At 36.3% G+C, this 19166-nt stretch overlaps 3 protein-coding genes across 9 annotated transcripts; 2 read left to right on the forward strand and 1 right to left on the reverse strand.

The window, feature by feature from the left end:
• The first annotated feature begins 1288 nt into the window (after positions 1–1288).
• LOC120008979 (exonuclease DPD1, chloroplastic/mitochondrial) lies at positions 1289–4264 on the forward strand. 2 transcript variants are annotated; one of them, XM_038859389.1, is made up of 4 exons: positions 1289–1433; positions 2389–3047; positions 3643–3848; positions 3962–4264. In XM_038859389.1, exons 1-4 carry the CDS (start codon positions 1401–1403, stop codon positions 4165–4167), a joined length of 1104 nt encoding a protein of 367 aa, XP_038715317.1. In that variant the 5' UTR covers positions 1289–1400; the 3' UTR covers positions 4168–4264. The 2 variants fall into 2 exon arrangements, with proteins under 2 accessions (XP_038715317.1, XP_038715318.1); XM_038859390.1 differs by having other exon boundaries at positions 1395–1560.
• Positions 4265–5553: 1289 nt separating this feature from the next.
• On the reverse strand, positions 5554–10412 carry LOC120008553 (syntaxin-43-like). Of its 2 annotated transcripts, none has more exons than XM_038858928.1 (8): positions 9929–10412; positions 8230–8503; positions 7217–7306; positions 7026–7103; positions 6659–6736; positions 6500–6565; positions 6335–6415; positions 5554–6217 (listed from the first exon to the last, which is right to left on the reverse strand). In XM_038858928.1, the coding sequence occupies exons 1-8, from the start codon at positions 10123–10125 to the stop codon at positions 6110–6112; spliced, it is 972 nt and encodes a 323-aa protein (XP_038714856.1). In that variant the 5' UTR covers positions 10126–10412; the 3' UTR covers positions 5554–6109. The 2 variants fall into 2 exon arrangements, with proteins under 2 accessions (XP_038714856.1, XP_038714855.1); XM_038858927.1 differs by having other exon boundaries at positions 5570–6217; positions 8230–8506.
• A 1021-nt stretch (positions 10413–11433) lies between these two features.
• On the forward strand, positions 11434–15270 carry LOC120008472 (protein DEHYDRATION-INDUCED 19 homolog 3-like). Of its 5 annotated transcripts, none has more exons than XM_038858799.1 (6): positions 11434–11719; positions 12438–12580; positions 13252–13344; positions 14242–14504; positions 14924–15027; positions 15071–15270. In XM_038858799.1, the coding sequence occupies exons 1-6, from the start codon at positions 11644–11646 to the stop codon at positions 15103–15105; spliced, it is 714 nt and encodes a 237-aa protein (XP_038714727.1). In that variant the 5' UTR covers positions 11434–11643; the 3' UTR covers positions 15106–15270. The 5 variants fall into 5 exon arrangements, with proteins under 5 accessions (XP_038714727.1, XP_038714728.1, XP_038714726.1 ...); XM_038858800.1 differs by having other exon boundaries at positions 13267–13344; XM_038858798.1 differs by having other exon boundaries at positions 11435–11719; positions 13249–13344.
• The last annotated feature ends 3896 nt before the right edge of the window (positions 15271–19166 follow it).

Genomic DNA, 19166 nt, shown 5'->3' on the forward strand with positions numbered 1-19166 from the left:
GTTTGCTTTGGCATCAGCATCATTCAAGTTTGCAGTTACAATGCGGCTACTTTAAGCCTTTCTATTAGTTTAGTTTTGAGTGGAATAATTGAGGGAGGATGTAGAACTTTTTTGGGTGATCTAGGGCCATCGCAAGTGCAGAAATCGATGATGAAAGAAAGGTTCTGATGTTAGTTTGGCATTTGCATTCCCTGTCAAGAAGTAAAATTATAGCCAAGTTTGAAGCTTGATGGGTCGTGAAGGCAAGCTTAAAGATTCTAATCATCACAGGAGGTGGGCATAACCAGTACATTTTGGTTGATCTTGATTTTGTAGGCTCTGTATTTGGGCCTTTTGTCCTCTAGCCTATGACAAACTCTCTTACTGGTACGGAATGATGGACCTGAATCTTTTTAGAAGCATTGATCATGGAACAAAAGCAAAACAAAACAAAAATGCCCAAGGAACAATCTAGCTGCCAAGTACCAATATTCAGGCAAGTTTTCTCCCCATAATTTTGATGTTTTTGAGCTCATAATTAATGACTACCACACACACACGCCATGTATAAATTGAGAGTTTGTAGTATTGCTCATAGCAAGCATCCGTTGGAATATACGTATGGGGGGGTTTATTTAACATCAAACGTTTCGTTTGCAATCCCGTTTTTGGTCCTTTATTTGGAAGACCAAATCAATGAATTTTAATACGGCAAGTTTCAAGTTGTGTGGTTGTGTTGGATCCAATTCTTGGCGTGCCTCAATCACTCAAGCAAGGTAATCTTGACCTATTCAACCTACAAAAAGCACTCTCATTCTCCTCAATTGAAATCACTTCAAATATACGCAATCAAAACTCAAAAGGGCTTTGGATGACCCCCTAGACAATTTGTTAATACAATTTACTAGTGATTACTAGCACCCAATAGAACCGTATTTATTTTTTTTAATACTTTTTATTATCAATTTCTTTTAAGGGATTTAGGTTCGAGTACATGCCCCAATTAATGATTGTTTATTTCATGCACGCTTATGCCTTCTTCAATTAATAAATCCATTGTAAGTGAGTCATTAATTGAAAGACAATCACCTTGCATGTAAGGGATCACTCAATTATTATATTGTGGGTTGAATCCTATCCCACCTCAAACCCTGTTCCACAAAAAAAAAAATTTAAGAAATCCATTGAATTTATTAAACAAAATAAATTTATGAAAATTAAACTAGAATTATCTTTTAATCCTTTTTTTTAATTTTTTAATAGCTGCTCAATAACTGTGAGGCTAGAAACTGGACCGTAATTCATGGATCGGGGTAGTGGATCCGAAATTCGAGTGTCAGTTCCACCATATGCACCCCGATATCCCTTCTCACTTCTCTCTCCGTCTCTCTCTATAAGTACTCGTTTTGAAGTCTCAACAAATGCGGGTTTTTCACGTCTCCATTTTCTCTCAGGCACGTCTTTCTCCCTCTCTCTACTTGTTTGGTTCCTGCGTGCTGAGAAAACGGTTTGATACGCGAGTGAATGATGGGTAAGAAACGGAAATTTGAAATTTCCAATCGCAAAGTAGTTTAATTGGAGGTTAGGATTCTAGTTTTTTTTTTGCTTATCGCATTGAATGAGTTACGTTTAATCCTTACAATCCCTCTTTAGATGCCCTATGCATGTGTGTTTCAGTTAGCTTAGTTGAATTGATTAAAATTGCGTTCTTTACTTTGGTTCTGCTGGGAAATGGGAATGTTTCGTTTGGACGAATTCGAGTTTGATCTCGATTCTCGACAAAGTGGTGAATGAGGCTTTAGAGTGAAAGTTCATTCCTTGATAAATAAGCACTGCACTTTCTTTGTGCCAGTTCTTAATTTGAAATATATACTGTTAATATATGATATCTTTGTGGGTGTGAGGAAGATAATAGAGTATGATTCGTGTGCCTTTTGAGCTGCAAACTCCACTGTATTGCGGAATCCTGTTATGATGCGTGTTCTGGTTACTTGGATATGGTAAGGGCGTTGTGGTTTTGGTTTAATGGCTGTTTGATGCTGGGTATATGATTTCTTTGGCTGCTGTATAGTTCTGGGTTTCTTGAAATTGTATTGTTTTAATCAATGGAATTAACATTTACTTGTGTTAATTTACTACATGGAACATGTTTTGATAATCGGTTTCCTGTCTGGAGAGCAAGCTATTAGGAGAATGGAATCTATTTATGCTGTTATCTCATTATTTTTTATATTCACTTTTTGATATCTAATATGTGTGATGATTTGTTATGTATTTGTACGGAACTAAGAAATACCTCTGTAGTGCTGTTGTACTAGACTTAACATAGGATATATATCTAGGTTTTGGTGCAATAGATTTCTGCATATTCTGTATATCATTAAATGTTGGTTCTATTTTTATCAACAGATCAGAGCTGATTATCCGTTTGATGAGGAAATTTTCTGTGCCAGAATCTTTCTTTGCAATATTGCTCGAGTCCATATGAGGACAGTTTCAATGTGCTTCTCAGTTTTACAAGCCCCAAGATGCAAAATTCATACATTAGCTAATTCTTGGTGTGAAAGTTTAAGTAAGACTTTTGGGAAAAGTTCTGGATGTAAGCTATTTGCTTCCAAAACCTATGGGGTTGAAGGAGGTGGCAGCAAGCGATGGAGTAGAGGACAGCTAACTTCAAAAACAGATGGAACAAACAAAACCACTCGAAGCAGTAAATCTGTTTATATTAGGCAGGAAATCTTGGAGGGAACATTGTCTCCTAGTGCTAGTTTAGGTGTTCATAAATCTGAAACAAGTGAACCCCGAAAGGTTCCCTTGCCTGATATTCGACAGCAGATTGCCGAGAACAAATTTATGCTTGACCTTGTGACAGTTATTGTTTTTGATATTGAGACTACTGGTTTCTTGAGAGATAAGGACAGAATTATTGAGATTGGGTTTCAAGATCTTCGGGGAGGTGCAAACAGCACTTTTCAAACTCTAGTGAACCCCGGTCCTTGGTGCGATGTTCCAAATTTTGAGGTCCATGGCATTACGACCTCTATGGTCCGTAGACCTGACGTTCCCAGGTAATATTGCCTGATTTCTCAATGAAAATGCAAAGTTAACAAGTTCCTTTTGTTTTGGTAAATTAGATTTTTATCTTATTTTTATGTTAAGTGACAAGCTACTTGTTTTTTAAATTTAGCTCTTCATTATGATATGAATTTCATTTTCCTTATTGAAGACAAGCCATAATGACTCCTGTGTACTTGTGAATCAGTGGCCATGAGGCCCATGAACAAATATGGCTGCCTTTGGTGCATGTTTGGATGTCTGAATATGAGAATTTTGTTATCAATATATTGAAAGCAATAATTTGAGAATAAGAGCTGCCGAGCTGATACACAAGAATAATTTTTTGTGTTTAATAGCCTTTAAAATGGTGCATATTGGACAAAATGATTTCTTATATTGATTCACTTAGCTTACCCCAATATTGTTTGGAAATGAGCTGCTCCTTCACTATTTGCTAGTAATTTATTTTTCTATTTGGCGAATAGCTGTGGTTCTTTTTATACATTGTTTCTTTGGGTGATCAACGTTTCACCTTGTTTGACTTATGACTTAATGAACTATCTATCCAATATCTTGTTAATAAATCTTATTGAATTCTTGTTGTAGGATGGAGGACTTGATTCCAGTCCTACTCCAGTATGTTAGGAGCCGCCATAAACCTGAGGGCTATGTATTGTTTGTTGCACACAATGCCCGTACTTTTGATGTCCCATTTATCATGAGTGAATTCGATCGGTGCTCTGTTGATATTCCTTCAAATTGGCTCTTCTTGGACTCACTTCCCCTGGCTCGGGAGTTAATGAAGTCTCAAGGTCACTCTCCCTCTCCCTCTCCCTCTCCCTCTCCCTCTCCCTTATTACATGCACATTTAATCTGTCACTTGCAGATTTTAAAGACTTGGCTTAGATGATTATTATGCTTGCAGGATTGAAGCTTTCTTCAAAAATGTCATCACTTTGTGAGTACTATGATATCACATTGACTGGTGCTCACAGGGCAATGGTGGATGTCAATGCTTTGTCTCTGATCTTTCAGAGGCTGACTTTTGATCTGAAACTGTCTCTGGGGAGCCTGGTTTTGAGATCATTCCTAGCTTCAGAAGTTAATTTTAGAAAGAAGGGTACCAAATAGTTGCAAAGTAATGTTGTATTCTTGTACTAACTCATGATTGTTGTAATTCTTGATTCATCTATATTATTAAAAAAAAAAAAAGAATTGATGAACCTTATCTGCACTTCACCGTTTACTAATTACACCCCAACACCCCAAAAATGTTGCAAAAACCATACTCACTCAACACCCCATTGATCCTATCATTCTCAACCCAAATTCTCCTCTCCTTCTTCGTCACCAAAGTAAAGACGGAGCCCACCCCAACCTTCGATGGCAATAGCAACCACCTCTCCCCTCCTCCTTCTCCCCTAACCTGAAGACAGAGACTCACTCATCATCGATTTCCAAATCCAGCAACCAACTCTGAACATGATTTCTCTCTTAAGATCCTTTTTGGAGTGGAGAGGTGAGATGATTTTTTTTCTTAAAACATTTATGGTTTTAAGGGTATCATTGGGTGTAGATGTGTGGTCCTATGTTTTACTTGGGTGTGGGTATTTGGGTTGTGAAAATGGTTACTGGGATATGGGTGTGCATACATGGTCATGAGGTAGTGTGTTAGACTTGGTTGGTGTATATGAGCACTACATCATCTGGCTTCTTTCTTCACATCTGGGTTCATGATTGTGTGGCTAAATTATTGGAGAATTTAGGCCAATTTAGTACAAATTTTAGTTGTAGGCAAGGTGTTTGATGAAATGCTTCAGAGACTCTTATATTATGTATTGGGTTGTAGAGTGTGATTTTTTAGAAAACACAAAAAATGGTGTACTCAATATTGTTATATTTTTAATTGAGAATTTATTTAAATCGGGGTGTACTAAATAAGAAATGTTCATCAAAGAATTTAGAACCCATATTAAGTCACGTGGAATCAAATAAAAAAGGAAAAACTTAAAGGTTTATATGTAACAAAATATACTTAATAATATTTACAAATTTCAAAATCAATTGTAAGTTACTAGTATACATCTATTCTAAACCAAGTCATAGCCTTGTTGATTATCTATTTGGACTAGAATAATATGATACCCGAGATCGGGAATCATACTACCCAAGATTGGGTAGCCTTGTTGATTATCTATTTGGACTTGGATAGCATGATACCCGAGATCGGGAATCATACTACCCGAGATTGGGAATTCGAACACTCGCATGAACTTCCGTCGAATATTCTATGATTATATTATATTTAAAGTAAAGGCATTCTAATTATTTGTGATGCAACATAACTTTCATGTTGCTTTGGCTACAAATTTTGGTCTAATGAATCGTCATTTGACTAGATTGCAGACAAACAAAGTTTGGTCCCTGTAATACTGGGCTGCACCATGGCCCAAACAGCTAGGCTCTGCTATAACTGATGTTTATGATCCAGTTTATTGAAATTTGAAACACAAAAACTGAAGGAAATAGTGCCGAAGGCACTTAATCTTGTACTACTATAGAATGAAAGAATGATTACAAACTATAGAATGAAAGAATACGTTCAGCACCCAGATACTAAGCCACCAAACTACCAAAATTTTTGTAAGAATTGATGAGGTCCTTGACAAATGTAAAAAGGTAAAGTAAACCACCCCGTGCACAAAGATATACGCAGACAGGAGAGACTTCCAAGAATTGAACCTGTGATCTCTAGATTGCACCACATAAGCTCTATACATTATACAATATAAGCTCTATACATCTCCAGGGTGTTACTACAGCCCCCACCCCCTTTTCTTTCTTATTTTCCCTTCGTTCAGCACCCTCAAAGAACAGAAAGAAGAAACAAACAAACAAACAAGGAAAGAAGCCTAATGAAGCCTAATGTGTAAGCGTAGTCACTTAATCTGGTGTATGTAACTGGGGCAGATCAGACCTTTCCATCATGCCAATGTTTCTCTCAAAAGAATTATGTTGCGGTGGAGAGTTTCAACAATAAGAAGGCAAATGAATTCTTGAATACAACCAGAATTCAAAAGAGTATTTCCTTCAGGATTAGGAGGACCAACATGACAAAGCACATGATAATCAGCACCGTAACACACATTACCATTCCTCCTTGTTTTTGTGTTCTCTCTGCCTGCAAATCCAATACATTCATCACATTGTTAACATACTAAATATCTGTTTCAGTTTGTGTGGGAGGGGGAGGGAGAAATTCAACATTAAAATGAATAACAAGGGAAAGATAGAGCACCTTCTGCAGCTGTTTCAGGCCCTCCTCCACGGTAGTTGCAACATTCTGAATGTTATAGTCTATCCTATCGACAATAGTTCCCTGTTTGGAGCAACAAATTTAATTAATATCTCAATTTGGAAATCAAGTTCACAAAAATTATTACAAATGCTAGGTGATTCTTACCTGGTCTATCACAAGTACTGACAGATCTTTCATGATCTGTGCAAGTTCATTTACTGATTCTACGACCTAGAAGGTACATAATTAAAGGGAAAAAGTAGTTAATACTTAGGACGTATCATGGTAGGATTACAAATGTTAAAAAGAATTGCTGTCACTTGCCTGTAGGATCTCTCTTTCCCTTTCGGCGGTGAATGCCTCGCTTTTCTTTAGCTTCGCCATCTGATGCTCATTAAACACCTAGATTTTTTTTATAATCCAATTAGAACTCAACCAAAGAGATGAGAACAATTAAAGTGGGATCAGCCACTCCATTCCACATTCATCTCCTAGACTGCATATTTCTCGTTACTCAATTCCTAAATAGGGCTTAGAAGCCAAGCCAAGCCAAAAACACAACTAAGACCTTAAATTTCAAGAACACGATTACAAAATCCTTCTATCATAAAGAAATTCCAATATTACAAATGCATATACTTATCATATATAACAATTAAACAGAAGAAGATTACTAAACCAGGAAGCATACCATATCATCCAAATCATTGTCATCACTTCTCGATCTACTCCCATTCAGATTCATCTCCAGGTCAACTCCATCTTGCCCCTGCATCACAAAACAATGAAAATATGTTGTAAACTCATGATCCCAGTTCATGATGATCTCCATACGCTAAATGCACTAGTTATAGCAACCAATAAGCAAAATCATTTCCGCACCTCTTTTTGCTGCCGGAGGCGCTTCAAATATGTTGATTGTTTCTTGCGAAGCTCCATTGAGAGATTCTGAAGATCAGTGGCAAGAGAGCGCTGCATGGAAATATGCAAATATAAGCACAGTTCATCAAAATAAGCCACTAAAAATGTGAAAATGCAGGCCATGCATGAGTATATCCATCTGTGTTGAGGGTTAAGACACCATAATAACTTGCAATAGACCCAGAGTTAGAGAAAGCAAAGGAGGAAGATAAGGACTCATTTAGGTAACTCGGGATTTCCTTGGCGGTGGGTTTGGAAGTCAAAGGCTCCTCCAAAAGTTACCTTCTTCTGTTGGGAGGTTGTTTGGGGCAGAATTTTAACAATGGACAATTTACAAAGGAGGGGCATTTCTCTGGTAAATAGATGCTGTTTATGCAAGGCTGCATGGAATCTATATATCATCTTCTTTTGCATTGCTCCTGGTCCACAAAGGTTTGGGCTAATGCTCTGTCACTACTAGGCATCCGCTGGGTAACGCACGCTTCTGTGGATAAAGAGTTGTTAGCATGGTTCTCTGTGGGCAATGACAAGCATCAAAGAAGCTTCGTTCAACTGATCCCAATATCTGTAATGTGGCTGATCGGGATCGAACCAAATAATAGAATTTTCAACAACATAGAATCTAGTTCAGATAGCTTCATAGATAGTTGGTTCGATAGCCTTAAATCTTGGAGTTTTTCTTTCTGAGGGAATATTTTTGACCTTATGAATTTATCCTCTTTGTAATTCTCCTGGGATTGCACCTCTTTGGTGCCTTAATAAATTTTTCCATTCAAAAAAAAGATAAGGACTCAACTCGACAATTACCAAACCATGCCAATTCAAAATTCCATTTTCAGGAAATAAAGAAATTGTGTTGTAATAAGATATAAACCATTCTGCACGAACTTTAAATCTAAACTTTAAAGGACATAAAGTTACAAACAAAATGTTTACAAGCAGGAAATATAATAGCAACCATGAATCACTAATACCTGCACATTCTTCCGAATATTTGAATCCTCAGAAGGCCCAGCAGAAGAAAGTCTTTGTAATCTCTTCTCTGATTTCCTCAGAAGATCAGTTATCTCATGGGTGAGAGCCTCAATCCTGCGTTGGTCTTCTTTTCCATCTCCAAAGGAAGGCATCAAAGCCTTGGAATGAGCCTTGGCTAATTCATTCATTTTTGTTCGTGCACGTTGCACATTTGCAGCTATTTCTTGAGATACATCCACCCAATCAGGTGGTAATCCCACTGTAAGTGCACCTCTACTGCAGCAGGAAGATAGTTTTTTTTTCGTTCAATACCACATATGAGTGAAAGATAGGATAAGAACTGTGAATGCTTCATTGGATGCGTATTCACACGAGGAAAGATAGGATAAAAATGAGATTATTAGATCTAAGGTAGGAGTAGCACCAATTAAAGATTAGTTGCGAGAAAACCGTTTAACATGGTATGAGCATGTTCGACATAGAGATAACAGTGCGATGTTGAGAAGAATCGAGAGAATTTGTATAGGAGAGAGTCGGAAGCGATGAGAAATACCTAAAAAAATATGGCTTAAAGTAGTAGGAAATGATACGTATTCAATAGGAGTTGATGAAAATATGATCCTAGACAGAAATGAATGGCGGAGCCAAAAACGAATACATGTAGTGAATTCTCGTTGATTTTCTCAAACTCATGTAGCCGACTCCAAACTTTTGAAATAAAGGCTTGGATGATGATGGAATACCACATATGAACGAGCTAAACCAATAGAAATAAATAAGAAAATAGGCCATATGCAGAAAAAATCTGTACAACAAATCGAAATATGTACCACAATACTGATTAGAATGCAACATACATCCCTCCAAAAAATAATTACCATCCATATTCTTCAACCACGTATTAAATCAAAAACCTGAATCCTTGGTATGAAACACCATCAGTTATTCCTATCAAAGAAGACCCAACCCCAAATTCCCAGACAAATAATATGCTTTAGAATATTAAAAAGTAAAAGTTTCCTATAGCTGCAACTCACCAAAAACTTTCGAAATTGTTATAATTTCAACAATTGCGCAACTTCAGATATTACTTTACAGGTGGAATCTTATGCCCTTAAGATTTTTTTTCTAAATCCCTAACATGATCTATTCCCCTGTTTTGGAAACTAACAGTCTACACCCAAATTTAGTCCTTAAATCTATTGAATTTCAATCACAATGGGGCATTGCAATTTCCACATAATTTTACAACTAAAGTCTCAAGCCACCAGCACGAAAGTCGCGCCCTGGACTCAACAAAGCTAGTAGCAATGATTTTGGAACTGAATCAGAAACTGTTCAGTTCCTAAATAATCACCATTTCCCTGAAATCATAGTGGTCAATTTGGGTGCTATGCCTCTTCAATCGAGGGGATGAGTTCTTAACACCCAATTACATCATAATATACCTAAACATAACGCCCTTATACTGATTCAACCATGATAAGAAATTCCAAAGATATCTATGTCCCATTATGTCAAGATAAGTCATATAAGTCGAGAAAGAATGAACCATTTACCAAATAGTAAATAGATATTTGGATAACAATTAAGCTGAAAATGTAACAATTCAAAAATGCTATCTTGATTTCTAAGTGAATAGGATGATATGAAATCTACACACATAGGAGCAAGAGGAAGGGAACAGAGAGGGTGTACCTTGCATTTCCGGGATCTTCAGTGCTGAGAGGAGCATAAGACCGATTGGGATTGAGAAGCGATGTGCTCGCCATCTCGATCACAGGACCGCCACCACCAGAACTCGTGGAAGGCGCGGAGGAGCTCGCTGGGACACGCACGCTCTTTAACGCATCCCTGTACCTCCTGAATATTATAGTCCGATTCCTTGTCGCCATAACCACGGTCCAGCAAAAACTTAAATCCAATTCGCGATTTCAAATTCGGATCCAACACTACAGATCTGAAGAAGAGCGAGGCTTGCTCATGATCAACCAGAAAGTGAGATTAAGAGAGGAAATTTAAGAGAAAGTTTGAACCTTCACACAGAAACCACGTGGTCCGGTACGGAGGACGTGCCGTGCAGACGGCGAGTGTCACGTGCCGGTGGAGTTAGACTGGCAATAGTGGAAGTTTTTGGTGGGTTATGTAACTGAAGCAGGCAGAATTTTGTTTCTTAAGTGGTTGCCCGGTTCGTCAAACTGTTCAGGTGACCCGCCCTCTACTGGGCCCTTAATGGGCCGCCAAATTAGTTTCAAACAAATAGTAAAACTAAAATACCCATTAATTATTTTTGCTTTACATAATAAATATTTATATAATAGTGTTTTGTCATGCTCTCTTGGTTGATTTTAAGCAGAAGAAAAAATAAACTCGAAAAAAAAAATGCTATCATACTATATGTTTATAATTAAAAAGTCGCCTTCTCAAGAGGGACAAAAGTAGAAGTTTAGTTAAAACGACTCAAACCATTTGAGGTCTTGTTCGTTTTGGACCTGTAATTCGTCGACTTTGTCCTTATTAAAAGGACTCTTAGGTTATGAAGTGTTGGGACTTTGGTATTTTCCAAACAATATGAGATTTTGTCATTATAATGATTTTAACAAATTTTATATGTCGTCAATAACCAATTTTACCCAACCAAAAAACTTTTTTTTTCCAACCCAACTCTTTTACCTAATCATCATTTAAGCCATTTTTTTATGACGAAAAACTTTCATGATCACATTTTCTATGGTGAATTGGTTGTCCAAAACTAAGAAAATCTACCCTACTAAAAAATAACAAATTTAAATTTTAGATTACCAAATTAAAATTAAGGGTGTAAACGATTGGTTATGATTGATTTTTTCAGTTTTTTTATATGAAAATAATTGATCAATCGATTAATTATCGACGATTATATCAATTATTTCCATCGATTTTTTTATAAAAAATTGAAAATAATCGACAAATCCATAGATTTGGCAGTTAGTTTGATTTCTACCATTTTTTTTCAACATTCCGGTCTCACATGCTATATAGATAGGGAGTTAAAATACTAATAGATAAATATTTGTAGCTGTAGTATTACTCTTTTCCATAATTTCTTACACTGACTAAACATATTCGTATTTTCTCAGAAAATAATTAAAAACACAGAAACATAAAAATAGAAAAACAAATTAATAATTATATATTTATATATTATCTAACTCTTTCCTCTTCCACGCATCTCAAAGAAGTGAAGAACTGACGCTAAGACCTACCGTTTTTCAGCTTCATCATCGCCATCAATTCTTCCCCTTTTTTTGTTAATTTAATAAACTGGATTTCTATTGAATTGGATTGAAGATCGAGCTTGATCGAATCGATCGAGACAGAAAAGCACTAATTTACGAAAATATCTTGGATTGAGATTTGAGATAGGAGAAGCTATGGATGCTGACTCGAGGAGCGCTCGTCTCTCATCGGCCTCAAAGCGGTATCAATCCGCTCTTCAATCGCGATCGGGTGAGCTCGATTGAGACTTCTCTCCATGATTTTTTAATAAAGTTCACGAATTTATAGAGTAGAAATGATGGAATTTTGAGTTATTGATGCTCAGAAGTTTTTTGATAGTGATCGGAGCTGGTAAGGAAATGGGCATCGTAGAGTTAAAAAATTTTACGTGCTTTTAATCTGATGGAGATACAAAATGAAAAGTCTTTAATAATATTTCATCATTATAGCCGTTTAATTTTGCTGTTTCCGCCCATTTTTAAGCTTGCTGAGAGTTAAGAAACGAAGTCATAAACTTTGGTGTTTGCCATAATCTTCTGTGGTGTTCTACCTTCTGCTTCACATGCTTCTCCACGATTGGTTTGGACTGTTGCCAAGTTGTGATTGCTATGCAGCCTGTGAGTGGAGCTAAGTCTTTACGTGAAGGATTTTGGCTTGAATATTTACTTCAATGCATGGTAATTAGATGCAGCTGTGGGGAAATAGAAGGGAAACCGAAATATAGTATTATATGTGTCTTGCAGTCTTTTTGCTAATCTCACTAGCCTTGATACAATTTTACCATTTGTCTTAGTTTCACGTGGATTAGTTTCTTTTGTTTAAAAAAAAAAAATTTCCGTTTCCTGAACCCAATTTACTAAGCAATCAAATGGAAGCATATGGTTTGTAAAATTCATGGTTATGGAACTTTGATCCTTCATACCAATGAAGTGATATTGTGCAAATGCAGATATGTACATGGTGTTTGAAGAAATTGATGGAGATGATGATGTAAAGGAGGAGTTTCCATGCCCTTTCTGTTCAGAGTATTTTGACATTGTTGGATTGTCTTGCCACATTGATGATGAGCATCCTGTGGAGGCAAAGAATGGGGTATGCTCCTTTTGATACCTTTCAATGTCTAAAATTCTTTTGTAGATGAGTTAAATTTTGGTCATATACATTTGTGTGATATTTTATGAGTCCATTTATGTGGCTCTGAATGCTGGCATTTGATTCCAGTTTCATATCTAACTATGTCTCCGACACCCATGTGCACACATACATGCACAAGTTTTACTTTAAATCATTGATTACCCTGATGGTGAAAAGAGTTATTTAATGTTGGAATTGAGGAGACTAGGTTGAATTGTTTGTGGGTACTGTTTTCAGTTATGTGAATCTCTTGGGACTTAACGTTGGTGTTACTTGGGGGTACGTCATTACGAGGATATGGCCAATAACGAGCTTTAGTTCAGCCGATATAAGGCCAATCATCTGTAAGAGATGGGATTTTGTGACTGACTTCCCCTGGAAGTGTGGCTTTATTTGCATATGATGGTGTGTATTAAGCTCTTGGATTGGGTGAGGTAGGGGTTGGGGTAAGATAAGTTGACTTGGCTGTGAAGTTATTTTGCTTTCCAATTTATAAAATCTGAAGCTTTAGCTCTCCAATATGTGAATTTTGATTTGGGAAGATTTCTAATTGTTAATTACGGATATTAGTGTGTTATGACCCAATGGGGAAAAGTGCTTACTGAGGCTTATTTTTTCCTATAAAGGAGGCTGTTTGTTTGCAGGTTTGTCCTGTATGTGCAATGAGGGTTGGGATTGATATGGTTGCTCACATAACGCTACAACATGGGAATATATTCAGGATATCCTTTTTTATATTAATGTTTGTGTAAATGTTGCTCGCCATATTGCCTTGCATTGTTTAAGGATTAGAGAGTTGACTTTGTTTGCTTTTCCAATCAAAGAGTGTGCTGGTGACTGGGGCTTATGCATTCCATGTGCCTTGATTTTCTTAGAGCCAACATTTTCGATGGCTATTGGTGAACATATGGAAGTTTCGGATCCTAATAATTTGAAGTACCATATATCACTCCGATATGTAGAAACTCGTCATCTTGTGAAGAGTCTTGAAAGATCAGGAATATTTTCTTACTTTGTTTCCTTATTTCACCCACTGTATTTTCTTTTCTTTTGAATTCTCTATTCGTTTGTGAACATTTTCTATCCAATCCAGTGAGTAGCATTCACTCTAGGATCTGTTGAGACCAATAACTTTGCTAGCTTCTTATTGGCTTCTTTGTCATTCTATTATTAAGATACATCAACATCTCTAAGTGCAGTGGCGGAAGTACGATTTGTCTTGACTGGGGGCAAATTTTAATTAGATATAATATTTTTGGGTAATAATAAAATATTTGAGGGTATGAATAGTCTAATAACATAAGTTTTATGGGGGCAAAAAAGAAAGAAACATTGTTTTATTGGGACAAAACTAGAAGATTACTTTATATATTTGAAAAAGAAAAAAAAAAACAGTGGGGGTAAGTACCCCACTCTGATCCCCTAACTCCGCTGCTGTCTACGTAATGTGGGGGTGATACTGGAAAAGTTGACAGATAAGTCACCCTTACTGTAGTTGTCTTTTTCTTATGGCTAGGTGATAGCCATGCTAATCTTGAGTTTCTGATACTTCACTTTCTTGTATTACAGTAGAATAAAGGTTTTGACCTAATGTTTTGGATTCCTTAACACGTGCTTACATGCAGCGTAAGAGGAAATCACGTAAAGGTGAGAAAGGTGGATCTCATTCGACACTTTCTTTGTTGAGGAAGGAACTGCGAGAAGGAAACCTACAATCCCTATTTGGGGGTTCCTCTTGTACAGTCTCATCTAATGCTGCACCAGACCCTTTGTTGTCTTCATTTATATTGCCTGTGACTGATAATTACCCTAGCTCTCGGCCTTCTTTTATTGCTGAAGCAAGCTCAGCCAAGAAAAGCTCAGATCAGAACAAATCAGAAGTGTATGTTATTCCTCTTTCATCTAGTTGTCATTATCATTTATCAGTGTCGCTTTATGGTGTTTTATTTTGTACTAAATGTCTTGTCATTATCAGCATCTTGCTGCATGGTTCTTGTTTCAGATTTTATTTTCATGGGTTCACACACTCTGTTAGGAGATGAAGTTGATGTAAAAATTTGTTGGTAAGGGAACTAGAAGGAACGGTTGGTGTCATGTTCTGTGATAGAGGACATTCTGTAGGATACAATGTCAAATTATTACAAACTCTGTGAACTTCCATATACATAGGCAATAGCTATGAACAGGAAGCTATGCGGTATTCACTTTACGGTTACTTTGGCATTTTAGAACTGTTATTTTGTTTCATATCTTGGTCCTCTTTGTGCAGCGACCATGCTTAATATTTGGTTTTGGTTACAGAAATGTCAAGGCAGCTCCACTGTCAATCAAGGATCAGGATGAGAAGACAAAAAGATGTGAGTTTGTACAAGGACTACTGCTTTCTACCATGCTTCATGATACCTCCTTATAAAGTGGACTCATGCTACGCCGTCTACGTTGCAGAACTGGACTCCAAAGTTAGAAGAATTGTTTGTACTTAGTAGTATCCATCATGCTAATGTATTAAATCAAGTATTGAATAAAGTTGTAGGAACAAGTGTAATTTATGTTGGGCTTATAGACTGAAGCTTTTAGGCCTGAGGAGACTTTATCCTAGTTTCAGATGATTGATAAATTTTAAAGAAATAAAGGAGTATTTTCTTTGAGTGTGGTTCTTGTTACTAATGCATCTTTCAATTTTTTTTAATATTTGTATGCGCGTTTTTTGTCTGTGTTGGTTTTGCAGCCAAAGAATATGGTTCAGACGTCATATGCTTGGTTACAATTTGCTTTTTTTATTAATCTTCCATTTATTCAACTATTTCATGTATATGTATGGTAAGATTCATTATTCCAAGCACATGAAATAAATAGAGAAAAGAATTCAACATAAATTCCAAAAGTTCTTTTTCTGTGATGAATCTGCAGAGCTATGCAGTTTCTCCAGTTCTTCTGCCACAACGATCATCGGAGGTCTATCTTGTGGTAATTCTTCCACACACCTTAGTGCAATGGCAGCAAAAGCTTTCAGTAGTTGCTCTTCTTTACCTCCTAGTATTGGTAATTCTTTCTCATCCATTTGTATAACTTCAGCAAAAGTTCTCCGTTTCTCTTTTTCCGTAGCCCAAAATATGTCTTGTCATCTAATCTTTTTCTATTCCTCTTGGTGAGTTCTGTCTCTTGCTGCTTTTTCTTTTTTCCAAAAATTGCTGCCATATCTCCTGCAAAAGCTAGCAGATATATGGTTTGAAACTGACAATCTAAGAACACACTTTCAGGTAGAAAACTGTTAAGAGTGAGAATACAATAATTTGACAATATAGACAAATTCTATCTTACGTGTTGCTTGCTACCTGCAGATCAAATACTTTCTCCAGTTCCTTAGACACTTCAATCTTCACACGCCTATTTTCTTCTGGTTCTGTATATATACATATGTTCACATCTAAAGTAGGCATGATAGAAATTTATGTTATGAATGCTTAAACTTAATTTCAGATAAGTACATGATGTACTGAAATAAGTTTTATAATTCATTTGACATTATAATAATGAAGACAATCAAACCTTGATTTCAATCACACAGTAAAGGTATAGTACAATAAGATTAAAAGAATTCAACAGCCATATAAAGATTAAAGAACATCATGTCACTTTGCCTCCTGCAAAAAGTGTATGCTAAAGTAAATTGAAAGTTGGAATATGACAATGACAAATTATTATTCCTTTTTGGAAAGACATGGTACAATCAAATAACCTTGTTAAATAAACTAAATAAAAGATCTGACAATGTAATACTAGGGACAACTTAGCAGAATGGGTTATATCGAATCATCCTGCAAAAAAGCATTGTATTCACAAGAAATGGATTATCAAGAAATCCGAACTTCTAAACAAACACATCCAACTGATCCCACTCCACAGCAACAAGAGTTGCAATCAAATTCCACAAAGTTTATATTAACTGAGTAAATACCAAACTCACATAATTATACTAAGAAAGACAAAGTTTAACTCGAAAACCATCATCACAATTCACATCACTACATAGTCTACATTTATCCATGTAAACGATACATGACACTAGTCCACAGCAAGAGTTGCAATCAAATTCCCGAAAGTTTATATTAATAGAGTAAAAACCAAACTCACATAATTATACTAGAAAAACAAAGTTTAATTCTAAAACCATCATCACAATTCACATCACTACGTTCATATGTATAAACAATACATGACACTACTCCTGTGGCTTATCTTATTATTTAATATGTAAACAAGCTTCTCCTTCTCCTTGCTTCATACATCATCTCTGAATATCGCCCATGCGTCGCCAAATTCAGGGAAAGAATTCAGCCTTGAACATTCTCGTCTTTCAGGGATGGCATCACTTGTTGCATCATTGACCATTCTAATTCCAAATTTTCATTGCTGAGTAACAGTAAGTACTCAATCTTCCAGACATTAATTTCATCTCCCCAAAAGCGGTCATGGACTTTCACATGCTTCCCACAACAAAGAGTAAGAATTTTCCAAATAGGGAGTGATATGGGATTGAGCCAGATGAGACTTGTCTCACAAGATGAAACATGAGAAGGAGCCCAGCAAGTTGCTGTGGAGGATAGAGTTTGTCAAGTGTGTTAATAACATCACTGCCACTGTCATCGCATCGTATTGACAAACACTGCATTCTTTGGAGGTTTATCAATGCCTCCGCTTCATTATTTCCTATCTAATCACCTCGAGTTAGAACCAATCCGAGTGTCCTAAGCCGGGTCATGTTTGACAGCAACCTTCATATTGTCTTGATCTCGCCGTGTAAACCCCAGCAATACTTCCAGATTTGAGAGGCTTCCCAATCCTTTTGGCAAGTATTCCAGAGCGTCTTACATCTAACATTTCTTACATTTTATATGACTACATCTAACACTTTCTTACATTTTATAAGACTAGAGGGCATCACATGCAGATGCAGAAAAACACAATAACTTACGTCCAGAATCTGAAGGTTAACCAGTTTTTCCAATGAATCAAGAAGTTCTGTCAAATGAAAATTGGTTCTCAAGTTGAGAGAAGCCAAGTGTTGTAAGGAATCAAGATGTTTATATAACTTCAACTCACTTGGTTACCCTAAAAGCTTTGATCTGGAAAGGTCAAGAACACAAAGATATCTTCATTTGTTCACCTTATTTGATTTTGTGTTTTGTTTATGTAGTTGTATTGAAATACATGTTTTGTTGATGTGGCTGTATTAGGAGATATGTTTTGTTGATGTGACTGTATTAGGATTATGTGTTTTGATATAATTTGTTGGGGACAACATGGAGGAATATAATGTTGTTAGCCTCCATGTTGGGTGGGAAGGGATAATGTATAGAAATTTGTGTTTTATTGATGTGGTTGTATTGGAATATGTGTTTTGCTAATGTAATTGTATTGGGATACGTGTTTTGCTTAATTTTTTGTGTAATAGAGTAAATATGCCCTATTGCATTAACTTCTTTTTGTCAAGCATGTCAGGATCAATAGACTCGTTATGCCCAGGTCGACGACTATTACAAGCAGGAGGCTCACAAAATGCTTCCTCTATAGCTATGTTGATCGTCAAAGCTCAAATCATACTGTGAATTTTGCAGGTACTAATGATTCCATTATAACTCTTTTTAACAACTTGAACTAAACATCGGTTGATTAACTCTGACAAACAATCTTTTGCAGCTTCAACCAAGGATCTATCATCACTGAATGACACAAATCCCTCTCCAATCCACCAATAGATCAATTCTCGCTTTTTCATAACATAATCATCTGGATAAATCGCAAAATTAAGAAAGCATGACCTCAGTAAGGAGGGAGCTTATGATAACTTACTTTCAATGAGGTCATAGGAGAATCATTACTTCCACTTAACTCATATAGAAAACGGTCTACGATTTCCCTCCATGCATGATAACGTTGCGTATTCATAAATGTCAAAACCTGTTCGTATTCAGGCATTATATACCTGTCCCAAATAACCGTCTAAATCTTCTCGTTAACCATATTGATATGCTCAATAATATCATTATTTTTCCCATTTGTAAGAATTCATGTCCTCTATAGAGCGGGTTATGTTTGTATTTTGCGTTGTCAATTGTGTCGTATTTGTGTTTTGTGTTGCCAATTGTGTCGCCAACATAGAGCGGGTTGTGTTTATCTTTTGTGTTGTCAGCATGTTGTCAGCATGGAGCGGGTTGTCTGTCAATATGTTGGGTTAGTAACACTCAATTACCCCAGAAAAAAAAATATATTGCATATTTGTGTTTTTCTATATTATACATTGTTACATGCTTGATTTAACTAAACTAAACTTCATTTTACTTTTTGACTTTGTTAAAAAATAATTTTATATTGTTGTTGTGTGATTGTATAGCCAAGTGTTTGGCTTGATGAAAGTTTTCTCAAAATGAACATATGATATTTTGTAGAGTTGTATTCTTCCTCTGCGGCTCTATATCTCTAATGAAGTATTGCAGTAGTGTTAGTTAAGTCTGCAACTATTCAAATTGCTCCAAAAATGCAA

The sequence above is a fragment of the Tripterygium wilfordii genome, chromosome 11 (genome assembly GCF_013401445.1).
Source record: "Tripterygium wilfordii isolate XIE 37 chromosome 11, ASM1340144v1, whole genome shotgun sequence".
NCBI classification, from domain to species: Eukaryota; Viridiplantae; Streptophyta; class Magnoliopsida; order Celastrales; family Celastraceae; genus Tripterygium; species Tripterygium wilfordii.